The sequence below is a fragment of the Anolis carolinensis genome, unplaced genomic scaffold (assembly GCF_035594765.1).
Source record: "Anolis carolinensis isolate JA03-04 unplaced genomic scaffold, rAnoCar3.1.pri scaffold_12, whole genome shotgun sequence".
NCBI classification, from domain to species: domain Eukaryota; kingdom Metazoa; phylum Chordata; class Lepidosauria; order Squamata; family Dactyloidae; genus Anolis; species Anolis carolinensis.
The window spans coordinates 13,597,528-13,619,505 of record NW_026943823.1 but is presented as its reverse complement, the minus strand read 5'-3'; the positions used below and the strand labels follow the sequence as shown (position 1 = coordinate 13,619,505).

Sequence of the window (21,978 nt, the reverse complement as noted above, 5' to 3'; positions counted from 1 at the left end):
CTCAGGACTGCATTTACCACAATCCCTAGCTCTGCCCCAATCAGTGGCAGGATAATTTCCCTTTTTTTAAAGGGATTGCAGTCGCCAGAATCCCCAGTATCCCCCTCCCCAACTCACAAAGGCTCCCCGGTGTGTTGCTGTGCGTTTTCCGGGCTGTATGGCCATGTTCCAGAAGCATTCCCTCCTGAAGTTTCGCCCACATCTATAGCAGGCATCCTCAGAGAGATTGTGAGGTCTGTTGGAAACTAGGCAAGTGGGTTATTATTATTATTATTCAATCCTACCAGGTTGCCTCAAAAGCAACAATAAGTGTGGTTCTGTCCAGGTCTCCTCTGAAGTTAGCCACACATGCTTGCAAGGTGGCTTCTAAAATTATTATTATTATTATTATTATTATTATTATTATTATTATTTTATGACACAGCAAAAAAGTAATAATAATAATAATAATACAGTAGAGTCTCACTTATCCAACATTCTGGATTATCCAACGCATTTTTGTAGTCAATGTTTTCAATGCATTGTGATATTTTGGTGCTAAATTCATAAATACAGTAATTACTACATAGCATTAATGTGTAATGAACTACTTTTTTGTCAAATTTGTTGTATAACATGATGTTTTGGTGCTTAATTTGTAAAATCATAACCTATTTTGATGTTTAATAGGCTTTTTCTTAATCTCTCCTTATTATCCAACATATTTGCTTATCCAACGTTCTGCCAGCCCGTTTATGTTGGATAAGTGAGACTCTACTGTAATAATAATTTTAGAAGCCACCTTGCAAGCATTTGTGGCTAACTTCATTATTATTATTATTATTATTATTATTATTATTATTATTATTATTATTATTATTATGTCTTTGTGCCCCTATTCTCTTGTTGTGTGCAGAATATTTAGGAATTATTGTGAAACCTAAAGTGTATTTCCTACCATTTTTCCTAATATGTTTAGTTCAGATGGGTTGCTGTAGCTGTCAAAGGCCGAGAGAGTGTGACTTTCTCATTGAGTTTCCATGACCCAGAGGGTGCATCTACACTAGAATGAATGCAGTTTGGCCTCGCTTGAACTGCCATGGCTGAATCCTGGGAGATGTAGATTCCAATCTGGCAGAGAAGGCTAAAGGTCTTGTAAAACTACAACTCGCATGATTCTGGTGGGAGTTCAAGTGGTGCTAAAATGCATTAATTCCACAGTATAGATGCATCCTTTGTCTCATAGTCCAGTTTATGAGTTTTGTGGCAAAGATTCAGGTTTGCCATGGTCTTCCTCTGAGGCTGAGATAGTGTGACTTGCCAAAAATGGGTTTCTGAGACTGAGCATGGAGTCAAAATATTGATAAAGAATGGAATTTTTCATACAGAAAAGCCCAGAAAAGCCCTAAATGTGAGGCTGCTACAGCTATCTCTTTCCTATAATCCAGTCATGGGCAAACTTGGGCCCTCCAAGTGTTTTGGACTTCAACTCCCCAATTCTTAACAGCCTACCGGCTGTTAGAAATTATGGGAATTGCAGTCCAAAACACCTGGAGGGCCCAAGTTTGCCCATGCCTAGTGTAGATCAAGTCTCAGTCAAGAGGGAAAAGCAGGATGATGATGATGATGATGATGATGATGATGATGATGATGATGATGATGATATAAAATCATGTGCAGAGAGTTGAGTTTGGCTTCATGCGCCTTTTGCAGTGACGGGGTTGGATGCAGAAACTGCAACAACAAGAGAAAGGCATGCTCTAATGTAAACCCTACCAACTCCTTTGGAAACAAGAAAATGGGCAGCTTTCCAGCACAAATTTAAGTCTTGGATGCTCGCCTGGGAGACGATGTTTGCCCATGCTCAGTTGGAAGCGACCGCCCAGGGATTTGTAATCTCTTTGTAATATTTAGATGGCATATTTGGGGACAGAAGTGGGAGCAACCTGCCCTTGAATCACCCAGTTTTAATATTAAAAATAATAATAATAATAATAATAATAATAATAATTATTATTATTATTCATTGTTTGGATGCAAAACAGTGGATCTACACTCCAGAATGAATGCAGTTTCCCTGCCATGGCGCAAAGCTATAGAGTCCCGGGAGTTTTAGTTTCACAAGGTCTTTGTTATGGGATCCTGGGATATTCCATTCAGCAGAGAAAGCGGAAGATCTTGCAAAACTACAGCTCCCAGGATTGCATTGCATTGAGCCATGGGAGTCAAAGTGGCATCAAGGTGCATTCATTCTCCAATGTAGAGGCATCTCTAGACAAAAGAAAATAATCATTTGGTGAAACAGGAACCCGTTTGCTTTTTCCCTTCGCATTCAAGAGTATTATAGAAAGAAGACAGCTTGAAGGAGTGGCTTCCGTTCGGAAATTGTCCCCAACGGAACATGATGGGGAAATCAATTTTCCTTTGATCTCTTCATTTTTCCATCAATGGAAATTCAAGCTCGGCCATTAAATGATTTATTACTAGCCATTACTAATGAGAAACGTCTTCTTCTGTGTGGTTCTTGCAACACCCAAAGATTTAATTTTTTTCCATTTCACGTCTCTCTTTTATTTCACTGCACCCTTGTAAAATTATGTTAGCTGGTGGTAACCATTTGGGTCCAGAGCTACCAAAAGATATTGCAATATTCCATATATATGTATGTGTACACACACACACACACACACACACACACACACAGAGATATGAAATTCAAAGCAGGACTTCAATATCAAAGGACTCTTAGACTAGATCTACGATATAATTCAGCTTCAGAATGCAGACTGAACTGGGTTATATGGCAGTGTAGATCCAACTTTGGGGTGCATCTACACCAGGCATGGGCAAACTTTGGCCCTCCAGGTGTTTTGGACTTCAACTCCCACCATTCCTAGCATTCTACCGGCTGTTAGGAATGGTGGGAGTTGAAGTCCAATTCTACACTGTAGAATTGATACAGATTGATACCATTTGATGCGCCATAGTTCAATGCCTAACGTAACGCAAGCTCAATGCTGTAGAATAATTGGATTTGTAGTTTGGTAAAGCACCAGTTCTCTTTGGCAGAGAAAGCTAAAGACCTTGTAAAGCTACAACTCCCATTGTTCCCTAGAATTGAGCCATGGCCATTGAAATGGTTCCAAACTGCATTCATTCCACAGTGTAGATGTATTTACACTACAGGATGAATGCATTTTGACCTCATCACTCTGTGTGATAGTTTCCTGGGATTTGTAGTTTGGTGAGGCACTGGACCTCTTTGGCAGAGAAGGATAAAGGCCTTGCAAAACTACAGCTTCATTCAAATCCATAACATTGAGCCATGGTGGTTAGAGTGGTGCCAAACTGCATTCATTTGACAGTGTTGATGCGACCTAGGAATTGAGAAAAGAAGCAGAGCCATTGCAACACCACAAACCCAGGGATTAAAGTGACTCTTGCTCAATTGGAAAATATTTTTTTTAAAAACCCATCATGTATATTTATTGTAAGACTGGAAACTTTCAATTAAAAGGGGAATTAGCCTTGCACATGCAGCTTCTGGAAAAAGGTCTGGTCTTGACAGCATTCCACTCCTTAAGCCATGTTTGTTTGTTTTGTGGTCGATGTATCAGAAATTCCAAAACAAGACCGTTTATAACACTTGCAAAATGATTTAGTATTTTTGGCTCTAGCTATTGGCTTTCCATTGGTTTCCTCTCACAGATGTACAAATCCACTTGTTGGTTAAAAGTAGTTCGGTACATGCTAACAAGAGCTGTATCCATCCACACTGCAGAAATAATGCAGTTTGACCCCACTTTATCTACCAATGCTCAAGGCTGGGATTTGTAGTTTTAAGAAGCACCAATACTCTTTGGCAGAAGAGGCTACACACCTCATATAACTGCAACTCCTGGGATTCCATAGCTTTGAGCCACACCATTCAAGTGGTATCAAACTGTGTTAATTCTACAGTGTAGCTGCACAAAAAAAGAAATTTTTGGAAAATGTCTTCTTTGGACTACATCTCTCAGTATTCCTTATAATTTAGAGATTTCAAACTATTGTAACTAAGAACAACCCCTGAGGATACCTACCATAGATGTGGGCAGAACGTCAAGAGGGAAAGCTTCTGGAACATGGCCATACAGCCTGGAAAATGCACAACAACCCAGACAAGAGTTCTTTCTCCCACCCTGGATCTTACACAGATATATAAACCTCCTTTGTCTAGTTTCCAACAGACCTCATACCTCTGAGGATGCCTGCTACAGATGTGGGTGAAACATCAGGAGAGAATGCTTCTGGAACATGGCCATACAGCCAGGAAAACTCACAGCTACCCAACTTCTAAAGATTTATCTGTCTTCTCAAAGTTGATCTAATGTACAGTGCTGAGACTATACTATATCCTCAATGGATGCTTTCTACGCCTGAAATAACTTCAGCTTTTCTTTTCTTACAGCTCCAGCGTTGTCTGCAACCGAGGATCTTTTCCTTTCTTTCGCCTTCCTGATGGCAAAGATGTGGACAAAATGGAGACTGGAGAATGTGAGGGTTACTCTAGCCTGCATGCTCTGCCTCCTCTTCATAGAAGGAAGTAAAACCGAACAAGGAAAATGTGAGTTAATGCTTGTTATTGTAAACGAACTAGAATAGCATCGGGTGCATCTACACCAGGCATGGGCAAACTTGGTCCCTCTAGGTGTTTTACTGCACTGAACTGGATTATATAGCTGTTCAGAGTCATGTAATTCATGTTCAGTGCAATTCAATCTGCATTAAAGGAGTCACGGTGGTGCAATGGGTTAAACGCTTGTGCCGTCTGGACTGCTGACCTGAAGGTTGGGTTGCTTACCTGTGGTGAATTCCCGTCTGTCAGCCCTAGCTTATGGGGACATGAGAGAAGCCTCCCAGCAGGATGGTATCAAATAATAATAATAATTAATATACTTGGGAAGTGTTCGACTTGTGATTTTGTGATATGAAATCCAGCATATCTATCTTGTTTGCTGTGTCATACAATGTCGTTGTGTCAATAATAATAATAATAATAATAATAATAATAATAATAATAATAAGCTGGGTGCTGTGTCAAAAGATCTCAGCCGGCATTTGGAAACCATAGACATTGACAAAATTACGATCTGCCAACTGCAAAAGGCCACCCTACTGTGATCTGCACGCATCATCCGAAAATACATCACACAGTCCTAGACACTTGGGAAGTGTTCGACTTGTGATTTTGTGATATGAAATCCAGCATATCTATCTTGTCTGCTGTGTCATAATAAAATAATAATAATAATAATAATAATAATAGCAGCTTTATTCTTATATCCCGCCCCATCTCTCCGAAGGGACTCAGGAGGGCTTACATAGGGATCAAGCCCTAAATACACAATGATACATAGCATAAAATTGCATTTCAAAATTAATGTATAAAATATATAAAAACATTGAACATAATCATTCAATAATCCCACAATAATCCACATCCAGGCGTCCCCTGGGCAACGTCTCTGTAGATGACTAATTCTCTCACACCAGAAGCAACTTACGTTATGTTTTCAAGTCACTTTTGACATGATTAAAAAATCTGCATTATATGAGTCTATATCAGGCATGGGCAAACTTTGGCCCTCCGGGTGTTTTGGATTTCAACTTCCACAATTCCTAGCAGCCTACTGGCTGTTAGAAATTGTCTAAGTTGATGTCCAAGACACCCGGAGGGCCAAAGTTTCCCATGCCTGGTACTGACCATTATCATGTGGTTCAAACTGGATGATATGGCAGTGTAGATGGGGCCATGGTGAGTCATAAGGTGCATCTACACTGTTAAATTTATGCAGTTTGATACCACTTTAAATGCCATGAAATTGTGGGAGTTGTAATTTTGCAAGGGCTTTAGCCTTCTCTTCCCAAGAGTTCCTTTGCCCCACGAAATCATAACTCCTAGGATTCCATATCATTGAGCCAAGGTAGTTATAGTAGTGTTACCTTGTATTAATTCGACAGTGTAGATGCACCCAAAAAGCTCCCGACCCATCGGAGACGCTGTTCTGTTAATTATATTCAAATAGCTTCAAGATTTTCACAACTGCAACGGAAGCACTTGTTTCGGTTGGCAAAAGATGAGCCCGTCTGCCCATTTGATCCCAGTCCAGCCGCCAGAGTGCGGACAGAATGTTTCTGCCATGATGCGGATGGAATCATTTCTGCACCGAAATGCAACGGAAAATGTCCTTCGAAAAGTTTTTCCACTGCTGCATTTTTCCATGGAAAAAAGAGCATCTTTCCATTTTGGAAATTTATGTTAATAATCATAAAATTAATGAGGAACATCGTCAAATTGAGCAACCGGAATGAGCAATAGAGCCATCAAACATAAAATCAGAATTGTCCTTCGCTTCTTTTTAAATATTTTTTTTTTGAGGTGACAGTCCCAGAACGCACCAAATCCTGTCGGGTCTTGGAAGTTAAGCAGTGTCAGCCTTGGTTAGTACTTGGATGGGAGATGGCAAAGGAATGTCAGAGTCATGCCATAGGATCTAGGAAATGCTTCAAGATGACATATTCCAGCTGCATCCACATTGCAGAATTAATGCAGTTTAACATCTCTTGTACTCACTCCTATGGTCATTTTACAAGCCTTCTTTACCAAAGGATGCTAGTGCTTCACCAAACAACAACTCCCAGGATTCCATCCCATTGAGCCATGGGTGTGACAAACTGCATTAACTCTACCATATGGATGTACCCTTTGTTGGGTGTGGATAAATGAAACATGGATTTCTTTTCACATTGTGGCTGGTTCCCATTAGAAACTGAAATCTGAACCTCTCCTCCTCCCAAGGGTTTGGACTTGAACTCCCAGAAGCTTTGGCTACCATAGACATCGATCAGGATTCTGGGAAATGAAATCTAAAATCTTGGAGGACCAAAGATTGAGACCCAATGCTCTAACTGCATTGCTCTAACAGCACAAGGGTTTAACCCGATGGCACAGTGCCGGCAGGACTGATGACTTGAAGATTTGGTTCATTTTCATTGTTTCCTCCTTTGTGTTGAAATTGTCCACATGCTTGTGGATTTCAATGGCTTCTCTGTGTCATCTGACGTGGTAGTTGTTAGAGTGGTCCAGCATTTCTGGGTTCTCAAATAATATGCTGTGTCCAGGTTGGTTTATCAGGTGCTCTGCTATGGCTGACTACAGGACTCTCAGTCAGAAGGAACAGACTTACCTGTTGGGGCAGCCGTTCTGTGTTTTACTCACTTGGAATTTTGTAACTTCCATCAACAAGAGAGGAAGGGAACCCGTTCCCTCACTCTGACCCGGCCTCTCCAAAGGGACGGAGGGGATGGCTGCGGTCCAAAGGAAGCATTCTCTCTGCTCGACCGAGCTTATTCACAAGAACGGGCTGTGCAAATAGTTTTGCCCTACGATTTGGGACTGTCAGTGGCATCTCCAGTTCACTGCTCCGCCAACATGAAAGCCTCATTCATCCGGCAGGGACTGAAGTGGAAGCAGATCTTTTCGCATGAACTGCCATTGCCACCACCGCCATGTTCCTGACGTCCTGCTTCTTTGCCTTTGATTAAAGAAAGGGGACCGTAGCCGCCAGGGTCAAAGAGCCAGTTTCATCCTTCTCTTTGCAAGGATGAAAGCCAGGCAAGAAACATCTTAGGTGCATCTACACGGCAGAATTAATGCAGTCAGACACCAATTTAACTGCCATTGCTCAATGCTCAGAAATTCTGAGAGTTGGAGTTTTGTAAAGTACTAGCTGTGCCCGGCCACGCGTTGCTGTGGCGAAGTATGGTGGTATGGGAAATAAAGTATTGAGGAATTGGTTAAGGTCAAGGGTAAAGGTTTTCCCCTGACATTAAGCCCCCTTCTATGAGGCCCCTTCTACACAGCGGTATAAAATGCATACTGAAGTGGATTATCTGGCAGTGTGGAGTCAAGATAATCCAGTTCAAAGCAGATAATATAAGATTATAAATGGGTTATATAGCTGTGTGAAAGGGCCTTGAGTCTACACTGCCATATAATCTAGTGCCAATTAGATAATCTGTGGAAGAGGCCTAAGTGAGGCCTAACTCTGCCTGTCCCCTGGGGTGAGTGGGTTGCTAGGAGACCAAGTGAGCGGAGCTTAGCCTTCTAACTGGCAGCAACTAGATGAAAGGAATTATTCCTCTCCCTCTAATTAGGACTTTATTTTTCTTTTCTTTTTGTTGTATGAACGTAGAGGCATGGATGAGGGGTTGTGCTGCTAGGTTTAGTGTTTCTGGGATGTGTAGCTTTGTTGTTTTATCCTAGGCCGAAATTTCATTACCCTTTTATATATATATATATATAGATATGTGGAAGGGGGCTGTGCTTCACCAAACCACAAATCCCACGATTCTAACTTTAAACCATGGCAGTTAAAGTAATTTCAAGCTGTATTCATTCTACGGTGTAGATGCATGCTTAGTATGGTCAAGGCGACAAAACTGATTATGAGGATGAAACTAAGCTCTGCCCAAGACTGTTCCAAGGTGGATGGTATTAAAATGTAGCACAGGCTCTTTGCCTGCCCACTGACAGTTTCTCTTGCTCCCCATTCCAGATTCGGAGACCTTCTGTGTGTTTCAAGACAAGAAGTATCGGGTCGGCGAACGGTGGCATCCCTACCTGGAGCCCTACGGGATTGTTTACTGTGTCAACTGTCTCTGCTCAGAGGTATATATGCATTTTGCAATGTTTGCTTTTCAGCAATGATCAGACTGAACATCCTCACTGCAATGTCATAGCAGTTTGGCACCACTTTAACTGCCACCGCTCCATTCTGTGGCATCCCAAGACTTGTAGCTTGTTTTTGAGACAATCTTCGTATTAGCCTAGGAAATATGAATTAAGTGAATTCACTTAAAACACTGAAGCAAATCCATAATTACTGGGGGAAGGGAGGAATAGCTTTTTTTTTTTCTAAACTGCCTCTCATTCCAAATGTAATTTAAAAAAAAATTCAACAACAATGATTTTGCCTGATGCTGCACATGTTGCAAAGGAGACCTCAAGAGGAGACTCAGAGCTTGAGAAAGGTGCCACATTTCCCAGCATCTCCCATTGCCCATACTAACTGGGGATACTGGGAGCTGTAGTCCAAAAGGAACATTTTCAGCATCTCTTATTGAGGCACCATTACAAGAAAGAGTTTTTTCCTGTGGCTAAATAATGGATCAGAATGCTCCTCATCCCTTTGGATAGCATGGTACTTGCCTTTAGAGACTAAATATGTATCTCCACTATCCAATGATCGCATTTTAAGGCCACTTTAATTTGCCTGAATCCATTCTGCAGACTCCAGGATTTGTAGTTTGATGAGTGGCACATTAAATATTCTGAATTCCCCTGAAGTAGAGCACTAATTCCTTGCCTAACTGCAAGCACCTTTTGCCAAACCACAAATCCCAGGAGTCCTGGCAATGAAAGTAGAACCAAACTGCTGCAATTGCATTAATATCCAAACTGTAACAAATGCCTTTTCTTTGTTGCTTCCTTTCCCCAGAGCGGGAACGTGCAATGCAACAGGATCCGGTGCCCCAACCTGCACTGCCCCAACCCCGTCCAGGTCCCGCAGTTGTGCTGCCCGCGATGCCCAGGTAATTTCCGTAGAACAAAGCGCCACGAAATGTACTCGGCTGAGGATGTCGGAGCAGAGCAAACAGACAAATTCCCGGTCTAAAAATAACAATGGAATGCTTTCATGCAGCAAACCCTGTTATACACTCCATTTATGACAAGAGAGGCCTGTATTCTCAGGAGACCATTGGCTAGAAAGTAATGTTTCCCCCTTCCAGCCTTCAGCAAGTATGCCTCTTCGCCCCCTCCTTGCGTTTCATTGAAGCAAATCCCCTTCCAACCAGGCTCTTTTAATAATGTTCTTATCTCCCTCTGTATGTGCAAAAGTGGGGAAGTTTTACCCAGCACTAAAAATGGGCCTCTTTGCCAGAACTGGCACAGAACTGTCTTGGGGACTGTTTTTTTGCAGTGTTTGGGGGCTGGGATTCTGTCCTCCTTTTTTCTTAAATCCTCACGAATTAAGAGAGTAACATGTGGGACTGTGTTGAAACCCAAATATGGGGATTTGCCTCAATGTGCACAGGAGCTTTTGGGGTTATTGGGGATTTTATATACATTTCTATATGATTTTTAATGCATTTGTGAGCATTAAACCTCAGATTTAAGTGCCATGCTTTGGGCATATAATTTACTAGGTGAGGGATGGAAGACTTGAATGCACACTTCTTGTTATTGCTTTCAAAGACAGTTTGGGAACAAAGAGCTTTTAATGGAGGCCATGTCAATATGGACCAAAGAAAAAGCTGCTTCCGGCCATTGATCCATTAAAGGTCCCCGCACTCGATGTTTTTGTGGTGTGGATAACTATATTATATTGGATCTGGTCCGAGCCCATATCCAGATGTCCACCAAACTCAGTCAGCTATATTGGCCTGATTTTGACCCAATTCAGTGTCCTCGTGTCAAGAAGCAGACTTGACGTAAAGTGTCACTTACTAGACTAGGCTTTTGTGACTTGATGAGAAATAACATTACCAGCAAGGCTCTGCCAGGAACCCATTTAAGCTGGCAAGATAGCAGAGATGGCATCAATGTGCTCAGTCTGGTCATTTTGACTCAACAGAAGCTTTAGGCTGCATCAGGGGCAGCTTGGGAGCACAATAATTGCCATATTACCATACTTACTTGAGCCTAATGCACAGTCGAATCTAATGCACACTTGAAATAGCTTCCCCTTTTGCTTTGGCTCAGCACAAAGATTACAGTATTACACCTATCTTTGGTTGGTTTTCCCCTGACATTAAGTCTAGCACCAACTCTGGGAGTTGGTGCTCATCTCCGTTTCTAAGCTTTCTAAGAGCCGGCGTTGCCCATAGACACCTCCTAAGTCATGTGGCTGGCATGACTGCATGGAGCGCTATTACCCTCCTGCTGGAGCGGTACCTATTAATCTACTCACATTTGCTTGTTTTTGAACTGCTAGGTTGGCAGAAGCTGGGGCTAACATCAGGAGCTTACCCCACTCCTTTCGGTCAGCAAGTTCAGCAGCTCAGCAGTTTAACCCACTGTGCCACCAGTGCACCTTAATTTTGGCAAAGTAATTTAGTCAATAGAGATGAGCATTAGATTTGATAAATGTTTCAGTTAGGCAAATAGAGAGCACATTTGTATGGATCATTTAATGCAGCTCAAAGTGAGCTCTACCATGCCCACAGATGATAGCAGAGTGAAATAAGCAGAGTGTTCTTTAAAATAGATCCTGCAATGCACACCAGTGCACTCTAGTATAAACCGTATCACACAGTGAAAGCATGAATCGGAGTGGCCCAGTCATGGCAGACTGCTTACCCCGATGCAAAAGGTAGTGGGGACAGGCAGCAGAAAAACTAGGAACAGCAGCCCTTTTTCTCACAGCATCTTTAACATCTGGAAAGAGCTTTCTGTTCCAAAGGATTCCTGTGATTCCATAGCATTGAGCCACAGCAGTTAAAGCAGGGTCAAACTTCATGAATTCTATGGTGTAGATGCACCCCAAAATCAAATATAAGCAGATAATATCAAATGTCAGTCCTTTGTCCCAAAATGATAACCAAATGGCTGATTTCTCTTGAAGACTGTGACAAATCCCAGCATTGGCTATATAAAAACGGAGCCTTGCAACTGGGCCTAGCTTCCTAATTAGGCAAGGGGGCTGTAAATTAGAAAGGCAGGGGGCTGGCAATTTTTATGGATGTATAAACTGGGTCATACGCTGCGTCATAAACTCCCCAGACTGTACATGTATTATACCTCATTGTTAAGAGCCTCTGTACCGGGGCAGGCGAAGCGAGATCTTTCTCGAGTTTGCAGCAAAATTCCCGACATGGCCTCACATCTGGAGGGTTCGGTGCGCTCCCTGGGCTCCAGCTGCCTTTTCTCCAGCATTTCTAGTTATTAAAAAGAGGTAACATTCAGCATTGCAAAGAGGGTGTTTGTTTAGTTTTCTTTGGGGCTACAGGCACACACTGTTGTGGTGGAGTTGCCAGATGCCTGTCCCCAAGCCTCTAGTTTTCATAAGTCATCCCCAACCTGGAGCCAGAGCTGCCGGTGGTGCAGTGGGTTAAACCCTTGTGCCGGCAGGACTGATGACTTGAAGGTTGGGTTGCTGACCTGAAGGTTGCCAGTTCGAATCCAACCCGGAGAGAGCGCAGCTCCATGCAGGGACATGAGAAAAGCTTCCCACAAGGATGGTGAAAACATCGAAACATCCGGGTATCCCCTGGGCAACATCCTTGCAGACAGCCAATTCTCTCACACCAGAAGTGACTTGCAGTTTCTTAAGTTGCTCCTGACATGAAAAAAAAAAAACAGGAGTCCATATTCTCCATTTTTGGGGGGACCCATCTCTGTCCTAATGGGAAACGGTTCTATGCAAATCTCCAGATGTACTAACAGAGCACCAACTGGCTAGAATTTCTGAAGCCTCTTTGGTTTCTTGATACAACTTTTGGAAAGACTTCACAGAGAAAGTGTGTCCTTACCTAGACACTTACATGTTTTCTAACTGCTAGGTTGGCAGAAGCTGGGGCTAACAGCAGGCGCTCACTCCACTTCCCGGATTCAAACCTATGACCCTTCATTCTGCAAGTTCAGCAGCTCAGCACTTTAACTCTCTGCACCACCAGGGGTTCCCTATGTTTCATATAGTAAAGTAAAGGTTTCCCCTGAGGTTAAGTCCAGTCATGTCTGACTCTGGGGGTTGGTGCTCATCTCCATTTCTAAGCCAAAGAGCCGGCGTTGTCTGTAGACACCTCCAAGGTCATGTGGCCGGCATGACTGCATGGAGCGCCCTTACCTTTCCGCCTGAGCAGTACCTATTGATCTACTCACATTGGCATGTTTTCAAACTGCTAGGTTGGCAGAAGCTAGAGCTAACAGCGGGTGCTCACTCCGCTCCCGGGATTTGAACCTGGGACCTTTCGGTCTGCAAGTTCAGCAGCTCAGTGCTTTAACTCACTTCGCCACCGGGGCTCCTTATGTTTCATTATTTTCATATACACCTTATATATATTACCTAGAGGTAATTCCGTATGATATTTGCACTAATTTGGGGCATGAAATGAAGTTTAGGTCCATTGACCCATCAGAAAACTAGGATTGTTTGGAATTTTGCGTTATTTCAGAGTTCCAGATAAGGGCTGCTTAATTGTAATTGCGGCATATTGGGCGACAAATATCCTCCATTTGCCAGCAATGCAATGCTTTGTTCTAGATGGTTTCCAAAGAGAGTTTGGAAGAGGTATCAAATGCGCCATGCTGCCTTTGGGAAAATTAACCAATGCCCATGAAACCTGGAGCTGCGAAGACTATCCTTCTAATGGCTCACCCATATGTGTTCAAGGGTTTTTTTCACCCCATCTCTCTCTATTTAAAACAAAGGCAAACACAGGAAATTAAGCCACCAATGTGAGAGCATTAGAGGGCTAGCTTTCACCCAAGAAAGCCCATGAAACCTGAGCATCGAGGGTTGAGACTTCCCCATTTAACTTGATACAGTGGCTTGGTTATGTGCCCCACTGTGGGTGATCCCGCACCCGCTCCCCTTAAAGGACAAGTCACTGGCTTTGGTGGACTTTTCAAGCTTAGGGGAAGCCTTGAAGTCGCTTTCCAAAAGCCTTGGGACGGCTAATGTGTTTGACACCTGCCACATATGGAGGCAGTTAGCGTCCGCATTTGCAGTTGGTTGGTGCTGGATCCCTTCCTAATCTCTCCTCACTGCAAAAACCCTAATTCCATGCGTCGGGTTTAGGAGCCGAGTCTTGATCCTTTGCCCAAATCGCTCGGTGTTTTTAGTTAAATATTAGATTACACTGTGTTTAAGGATTGGGAGTCGAAACTCCAGAAGTTTGAGTTTATCTACCAATGGAGTCTTAGTTCTCTTTGAAGTCTTTGGAAAGTTTCCCGTCAATCTGACATTAATTAGCAAAAAAAAGCAAGTGCTCCTGTTAACACACATAAATAACTAAAGATCATCAGAAGTATTTTTGTTCCGGGCGAAATGGATAGTGCTGGTTTTCTTGGTTCATTGAATAATTTGGAAATTTTATTGCCCAAATTGTTCTAGAACAGGTATAGGCAAACTTTGGCCCTCCGGGTGTTTTGGACTCCAACTCCAACTCCACCTTTCCTTTCCCCCCTCTGCCTGGTGTTTTGGAGTCCAGAACACCCGGAGGGCCAAAGTTTGCCTATGCCTGCTTTAGAGCAGTGTAATTTTGTGTGCTTCTGCCACCTTTTGATGAATAGCATAGCGAAAATGTCCATGTTTGGATCAAAAAACCCAACCATATCGATATCAAAATGTGCTTTCCAAGATGTAGCCGCTCCTGGGCGCATGTAAGAGCAAAACGTGTCGGGTTTCATACTTCTCCTGCAACACTGGTGGCCTGACATTTATGTTTAATTCTTTTTGCCCAACTTGAAAAGGGCATTCGACGGCTGTGCCAAAACAAATGGTTCACAACCTAGGCCTCCCAATGTCCCCGTTTAGCTCACAGGCCTACAATTCAGAACCTGTTGCTTCTTTGGTGGTGCACCCATGAGTGAATTATCTTCATAAGTAGTGACCTGTCTTCTGTGGGTTGCAGGGGATCTTACTCTTAGTCATAGTGGAGTTGCATATTTGAATTTGGCTTCATTTAATGAGTTCCGTGCCATTCTGTGCCCTCTTTTCCAGATGATTCACTCTTCTCCATGGGCAGCAAGACCACCGGGAGGACCTGCGAATACAACGGCACCACCTACAACCATGGGGAGATGTTTGTGGCTGAGGGACTCTTCCTAAACAGGCAACCCAATCAGTGTGCACAGTGCAGCTGTTCCGTAAGTAACACAACTACACTCAATTGTAATGTGAGGCCATCCTTACCATTAGATATGGCCCTTGGGGTGAGGAGTGGTAGAGAAGAGCTCGGTAACAGAGCCGGGTTTCTATGCAGAAATTTTACATTCCGCATAGAAAAGTGACATTTCTGCTCATAAGTATCATTTCCTCATACCAAAAAGTAACTTCTGGCACAAAACAAAGCTAATGTGAGTTTTGCACCAAGCGAATCTTAAATTGCGAATAGTCTTTGAAAAATTCGGTTTTCAAAGGTTTTCTTACAGTTAAGAGTATAAACACTAGGGCCTCTTTTCACACAGCTTAATAAAATCCCACATTATTTCCATTGTACTGGGACATATGGCAGTGTGGACTCAGATAACCCAGATATTGTGGGATTTTCTGCCTTAATATTCTGGATTATATGGCTATGTGGAAAAGCCCTAGATTACTTGCTGCTTGCCTCAAGAAGTAAAATGAGAAGTTAGGCACCCACAATGTGAAACTAAGGAAGACCTTTCAGACAAGCTAAATTAACATTTCTAATTTCGTTTTGTAAAAAGTAGAAAAGGCATGCTGTATCATTGACTGTCATAGCAAGCACCTACTATGTCTACATTTTCCATAACTGACTCTGTGCCTGTCTTCTTTCTCATTCATTTTGGCAGGAAGGAAACGTCTATTGTGGTTTGAAGACATGTCCCAAACTCACCTGCTCCTCACCGGTCTCTGTGCCCGAGTCCTGCTGCCCAGCTTGCAGAGGTAAACATGGAGAAGGGGGAAATCGTATTTCCTGCAAGCCAGATAGACTCCATGAATGTATTGGGAGGAGTTAAGCATGATATTCCAATAGCCCTTGCATGCCTTTTGTTGTTTTGAGCTCAGGACTGAAATTCAGCTATGAGAAAATATGACAGTCATGGTGCCTCCCCAAACTACAACTCCCAGGATTCCATAGCACTGAGCCATTGTAGTCAAAGTTGTATCAAACTGTGTTCATTCCACAGTGTAGATACACATTCCTTGTATCTCTGGGCTTTCCTTTCTCACTGTCATCGCCTCGAAGGACCATCGCTGGCTCCAGAAAGGAGTTCTTGACATGTTTCTCTTCTTCTTCTGTGCAGGGGATGGAGAGTTACCTTGGGACAATGCGGACGGAGACATCTTTCGGCAGCCGGCCAACAGGGAAGCGGTAAGTGGACCCTTATGTTCCCATCCAAAAAGAAATGACACTTTTCCCTACTGAGCTGGGAACATCCCCGAGTCGATACTGTATCTTGTGTTTTGAACTCCTTGCCTGTCCCATTCCATGACAGAGTACTTTTGGCAGAAGTTTACCTAGCAGAACTCTTTTGTTTTGTTTTCTTAAATTATATTCCGAAATAACTATGTGATCTATGGAGAATAATATAGTAAAGCCCATAATGACATCTTCAACTACATGGGTGCAAATACACTGTAGAATTAATACAGTTTGACACTTTAACTGCCAAGAGGTGTTCAGCAGTGGAACACTCTGCCTCCTTGGAAGCTTTTAAACAGAGGCTGTATGGCCATCTGTCTGGGGTGCTCTGATTGTGCTTTTCCTGCATGTGGGAAGGTTGAACTAGATGACCCATATGATCTCTTCCAACTCTATGATTTTATGACAGTGCTGTAGGAGTTGTCGTTTTGCAAGATCTTTTGCGTCCTCTGCCAAACAGTGCTATTGCCTCACTAAACCACACTTCCCAAAATTCCATAGCATGTTGAACATCCCTTTTCTAGAATTCCCAAATACAGTAGAGTCTCACTTATCCAACACTCGCTTATCCAACGTTCTGGATTATCCAACGCATTTTTGTAGTCAATGTTTTCAATATATCGTAATATTTCGGTGCTAAATTTGTAAATACAGTAATTTCAACATAACATTACTGCGCGTATTGAACTACTTTTTCTGTCAACTTTGTTGTACAACATGTTTTGGTGCTTAATTTGTAAAATCATAACCTAATTTGATGTTTAATAGGCTTTTCCTTAATCTCTCCTTATTATCCAACATATTCACTTATCCAACGTTCTGCCGGCCAGTTTATGTTGGATAAGTGAGACTCTACTGTAGTCCCAAATCTGGTGGATCAATGAATGCAAAGCTTGTTTCAGGTACAAATTTTACAAATAATATCACAATGAAGTTACCTTCAAGAGTATATGAAACATAAATAAATTTTGTGTTAAGATTTGGGTCCAATCACCAAGATATCTCATTATATACGTACAGTATATACAACTGCAGGTATTCCAAAATCTGAAAAATCTGAGATCCAAAACAATTCCAATCACTTTTTTTATAGCAGATACCCAACATGTATAGTATTGTGTATGCAATATAATATAACATAACATAGCATAATACTATAACATGTACTATAATATAACATATATTAACTCATCTTTGCCACTGAAACATCTTCTGGTATTTGAAAAACTGTCTCAGCTCAATAGAAGAATATACGTTTCCAGAGAGCAGCTTGTTCTTCCTCTCTTATATGATACCTTCCTATCTTTCCTTTCCTTTCAATCTTACAAAATCCTTTTTGGGCCCCGCGTCTTCATTTGCAGCTTATGAATAGCTGGAATGAAAACAATGGCTCAAGTAGATTTTACATCTCTTTCTTGGAGGCCAAGGGAAGGATAGGAAATCCTTTGTTTGAGAAAAGGAAAAAAATATAGTGGTTAAGGAAAAGTAGATGTTTGCTTATTTCTGTGGTCAGAGTCTACTGAACTGCCAATCAAAACAATATGGAGATCCTTTTCTGCAGCCACTGAATCAACAGAAGTTCAAGGGAGCTCATTTGGGTGGAGCAATGAGAAACCTAAAAAGAAGCCCTACAAGGGAAAGACCTAGTTGCACTAGAAACTTGTTTCCCATAGAGGTGAACCTGAAGCTTCTTGGAAGCCGGGAAGCCCACTCTGCAAATATGATATACAATATTTAAGGCATGCTTGGCTTAGCAGAATGGTACGTGTGAAAAGACCATCCCATGAAACAGCTGTGGGAGTTTTAGCATGAAGTTCTAGAAGATGGAAACATGAAAACACAACATCCTTCTGCAAGAAAGTTCAAAAGCACGCTGAGTTGTCCATCCAGAATGGAGAACTGCATTCCCTAAAGCAGTGATTCTCAACCTTCCTAATGTTGTGACCCCTTAATACAGTTCCTCATGTGGTGATGACCCCCAAACCATAACATTTTCGTTGCTACTTCAGAACTGTAATTTTGCCTCTGTTATGAATCATAATGTAAATATCTAATATGCGGGATGTATTTTCATTCACTGGACTAAATTTGGCACAAATACCCAATACGCCCAAATTTAAATACTTGTGGGGTTGATTTTGTCATTTGGGAGTTGTAGTTTCCTGGATTTATAGTTCACCTACCTTCAAAGAGCATTCTGAACTCCACCAATGATGGAATTGAACTAAACTTGGCACAAAGAACTCCCATGACCAACATAAAATACTGAAAGGGTTTGGTGGGCATTGACCTTGTTTTTGGAGTTGTAGTTCACCTACATCCAGAGAGCATTATGGACTCCAAACAATGATGGATCTGGACCAATTGGCACAAATACTCAATATGTCCAAATGTGAACACTGGTGGAGTTTGGGGTAACAGACCTTGACAAATACAAGGGAATTGTATTTGCTGGGATTTATAGTTCACCTATAAAGGGGTGGAGCCCCGGTGGTGAAGTGTGTTAAAGCACCGAGCTACTGAACTTGCAGACCAAAAGGTTGCAGGTTCAAATCCCAGGAGCGGAGTGAGCGCCCGGCTATTAGTTCCAAATTCTGCCAACCTAGCAGTTCAAAAACATTGCAATGTGAGTAGATCAATAGGTACCACTCCAGCAGGAAGGTAACGGCGCCCCATGCAGTCATGCCGGCCACATGACCTTGGAGGTGTCTACAGACAACGCCGGCTCTTCGTCTTAGAAATGGAGATGAGCATTAACCCCCAGAGTCAGACATGACTGGACTTTACGTCAGGGGAAACCTTTAAGACCATCAGAAATATGTGTTTTCTGATTGTCTTTGGCAACCCCTCTGCCACCCTTTTTGCAACCCCCCCCCCCCAGGGGTCCCAATCCCCAGCTTGAGAAGCGCTGCCCTAAAGTAATTCAGAGTGTAATGGGATCATTTTGGTTTCTACCATCGTGCAATTGGTGGCTTCCATATGGCCTTGGCTCTGGGTTTTAGACCAAACGGTAAAGGAGCTAGCCTTGACATCTCACTTGGGGTGTGTAGAGAATTCCTTCCTTTGTCAGTGAGTTATTTGGTTTTTCTTTTGAGTTAGAAATCCTTAAACCCATCGATTCCAGTGGACTTATGCTTGTTTAAGTCTGTTTTGGATTATGGCCATGGCTCTGAGCAAGAGAGGGGGAAATACACACATTTGTGTGCTTATCGGCCTTTGTTTACCTTTTGTTATTTTTGCTGCTAACATTTCAAAATGCGGCGCCTTGGCTTCCAAGGGCACTGCTTTACCAATCAGTTCTGCTGGACTGGAAATCTTACAGTATGGTTTCATAATGCAGACCCCAAAACCATAGCAGAGACAGGCCTACTCCCTTGTTATGAAGTGTTTAGCCTGTTCTCCCTTCAGGCAAAACCTTTCCTCTGAATATCAGTTACTCATTGAATTTGGGTATGGATTTGTGGGTCTGAAGGGATGTTTTGCCTTTTGTAGTCAGAGAACAGAGACTGACTCAAGCTGTTCCGAATCCAGAGTCCTCCAGAGCAATGATGGGAGCTGTAATCAAACAAGGACAGAAGGGCCTTGTTAAATCAAATCGTCTAATCTTAAAATTTGAAAACTTAAGATGGAATTACTTATTGACACCTACAGCATGTAACTTTCCATATACATTTAGTCCTCTACAATTGCACGTTTCGCTTTTGCAGACTGGATTATTCGCAGATTAATATGTAATCTCTAGGAATCTATAGGTCCTCCATTATGACTTTGTGGTATGTTCTCATAAGGACATGCTGGAGAAACTAGAATTTCCTAGAGAGAACACTTCTCTAGGGACTGTAGGTCCTCCAGCACAATCACTCCAAAATAAGTACTTCCAAACTTATTCCCAATGTCTGTTTTGACTGGGTTGGAACAGAATGGATGGAGGCAAAAAAAACGATGTCGAAATAGGATTGTCTTTGGATGCAATACATCTCAAGAAGTTAGGCTAGAAATGAGCCAACATTATGAGATGTGAAGTTGATAGAACAATGCAGAAAACAGAAAGAAAAGGTCACTCTCTTGGCCAGAAGCAACTTTCCAAAACCCTTTGTGGTGTGATATTTACATGAGGACACTCCCAGAAGTAGCAGCTTGCCTTCCGAAGAGATCTGAGGACCTCAGGCGCTGGACCATTCCTCTGACCTTTGAAAGGACCAAGGGGGCTTTCCAAGTTATTTAGTTAACTGCAAAAAAACAAACAAACCAAGTGTAAACATTTCACTGACTCATTGTAAATGTATCCCTCAATGTTTGTGTTCTTGCTGGGGATTATTTATTTTATATCTCTATGCGCTTGTCCATCATCTTCGTTGGCTGTTGGTTGCCTCTGAGGTTGCCAACCCAAAGTTTCTGCCAGAATAAGCAGTGGTGCTATAAGTTGCTGTGGGTTTATTTGGGGTTTTGCAAGAGAGACTGGACACATTTTGGAATATGTTCCCAAGAAAAACAAAAGCTCCTGGACCTTCAGTTATCATGAAAATCCCTCACTCCTATTCTCTCTCTCTCTCTCTCCTCATACAGAGACATTCCCCACATCGGTCCCATTATGACCCGCTGCCCAGCAATCCCAGGCCAGTCGCCAACCTCCCACGGTTCACTGGAGGCCGAAGCAACAGAGGAGCCTTGCCGGATTTGCAGCAAGCGTCGGGAACCATTGTTAAGATTGTCCTCAACAACAAACACAAACACGGACGAGGTAGAGAGATCTCTTCAGAGTTGGGTTCTTGAGTGTTGGGTTAGAGATGGGCAACCACAGCGGTATTTGTGGGAATGGGCCTTGATTTTGGGAGTTGTAGTTCACCTGCATCCAAAGAGCACTGAACCCAGTCAACGACGGATTTGCACCAAACTGGGCACACAGACTCAACATTGCCTGCTGTGGATACTGGCAGATGTTTTGGGATAATTGCCCGGAAATCTAGGAGTTGTAGTAGTTCATCCCCATCCAGACAGCACTGCAGCCAGGCGATGACAGCTCTGGACACACTTGGTACACAGACCCAAAATGGCCAACTTTGAATACTGGCAGGTTTGGGGAATTGTAGTTCACCCACTCCAAACTGAGAATACATAACATTCAAAGACAAATAATGCCTTTTTCAAATAACCCGGGCACCGCCGGGTCCCCAAGCTAGTGTCTAATAAAATACATCCTAATTAGGCATTTTCTAGGCCATCCAGGCAATTCCATGGTGTTTCCACTGGCAGTTGACTATAGAATTGCAATGGAGAATATAATAGGCCCTCCAGATCTATAGTATGCTTTGACTAGAAACTGTTTTTTTTAGTAAGGTTCACTACTATTAGCAGTTTTGGAAATCCTGAAATGTATTTGTGGACGTGGGGTTATACTGTGTAAATGTTAAAAAGCAGCCAAAATGATAGCAAAAAAATAACATTCCAGAACAACCATAAGGAATATCAAAATAGTCCCATGCCCCCTGCATAATTGCCAAGGCCTGAAATCCCCATAGGATTTTTGAGCTGGTATTTTGAATGATCTGGAAGATTTGGAGGATGAAACCCAAAATACTTTTAAAAAAACATTTTGATGTTGAGAAAGCCATTCAATGCAAAACCAACAGTCCATGGGCTCTCGAATGTGGCCCAGAACATGTTAAAAGCATTTGATTTATGGCCAACTAATCTTTCCAGGTATTAACTCCCTGAAGGAATGTTGGCCGTGGAGTCTTTATTATCCACCTGAACAATCATGGAATAACATTCCGGCGGGACGGCGTTTCATGTCGGATCCCAAAGTCCCCGCCTGCTCCTGTTCCTCCGACCTCCGGTTCA

General features: G+C 42.5%; 1 protein-coding gene across 1 annotated transcript in view; it reads left to right on the top strand.

Annotated features, from left to right (window-relative positions):
• Positions 1-21,978, top strand: part of chrdl1 (chordin like 1) — a 31,847-nt gene that overhangs the window by 947 nt on the left and 8,922 nt on the right. Inside the window, exons 2-8 of the mRNA XM_003226398.4 lie at positions 4,430-4,585; positions 8,580-8,692; positions 9,522-9,615; positions 14,748-14,893; positions 15,563-15,656; positions 16,019-16,086; positions 20,704-20,878. Coding sequence (XP_003226446.4) covers positions 4,430-4,585; positions 8,580-8,692; positions 9,522-9,615; positions 14,748-14,893; positions 15,563-15,656; positions 16,019-16,086; positions 20,704-20,878 — 846 coding nt within the window. The remainder of the gene's footprint in view (positions 1-4,429; positions 4,586-8,579; positions 8,693-9,521; positions 9,616-14,747; positions 14,894-15,562; positions 15,657-16,018; positions 16,087-20,703; positions 20,879-21,978) is intronic.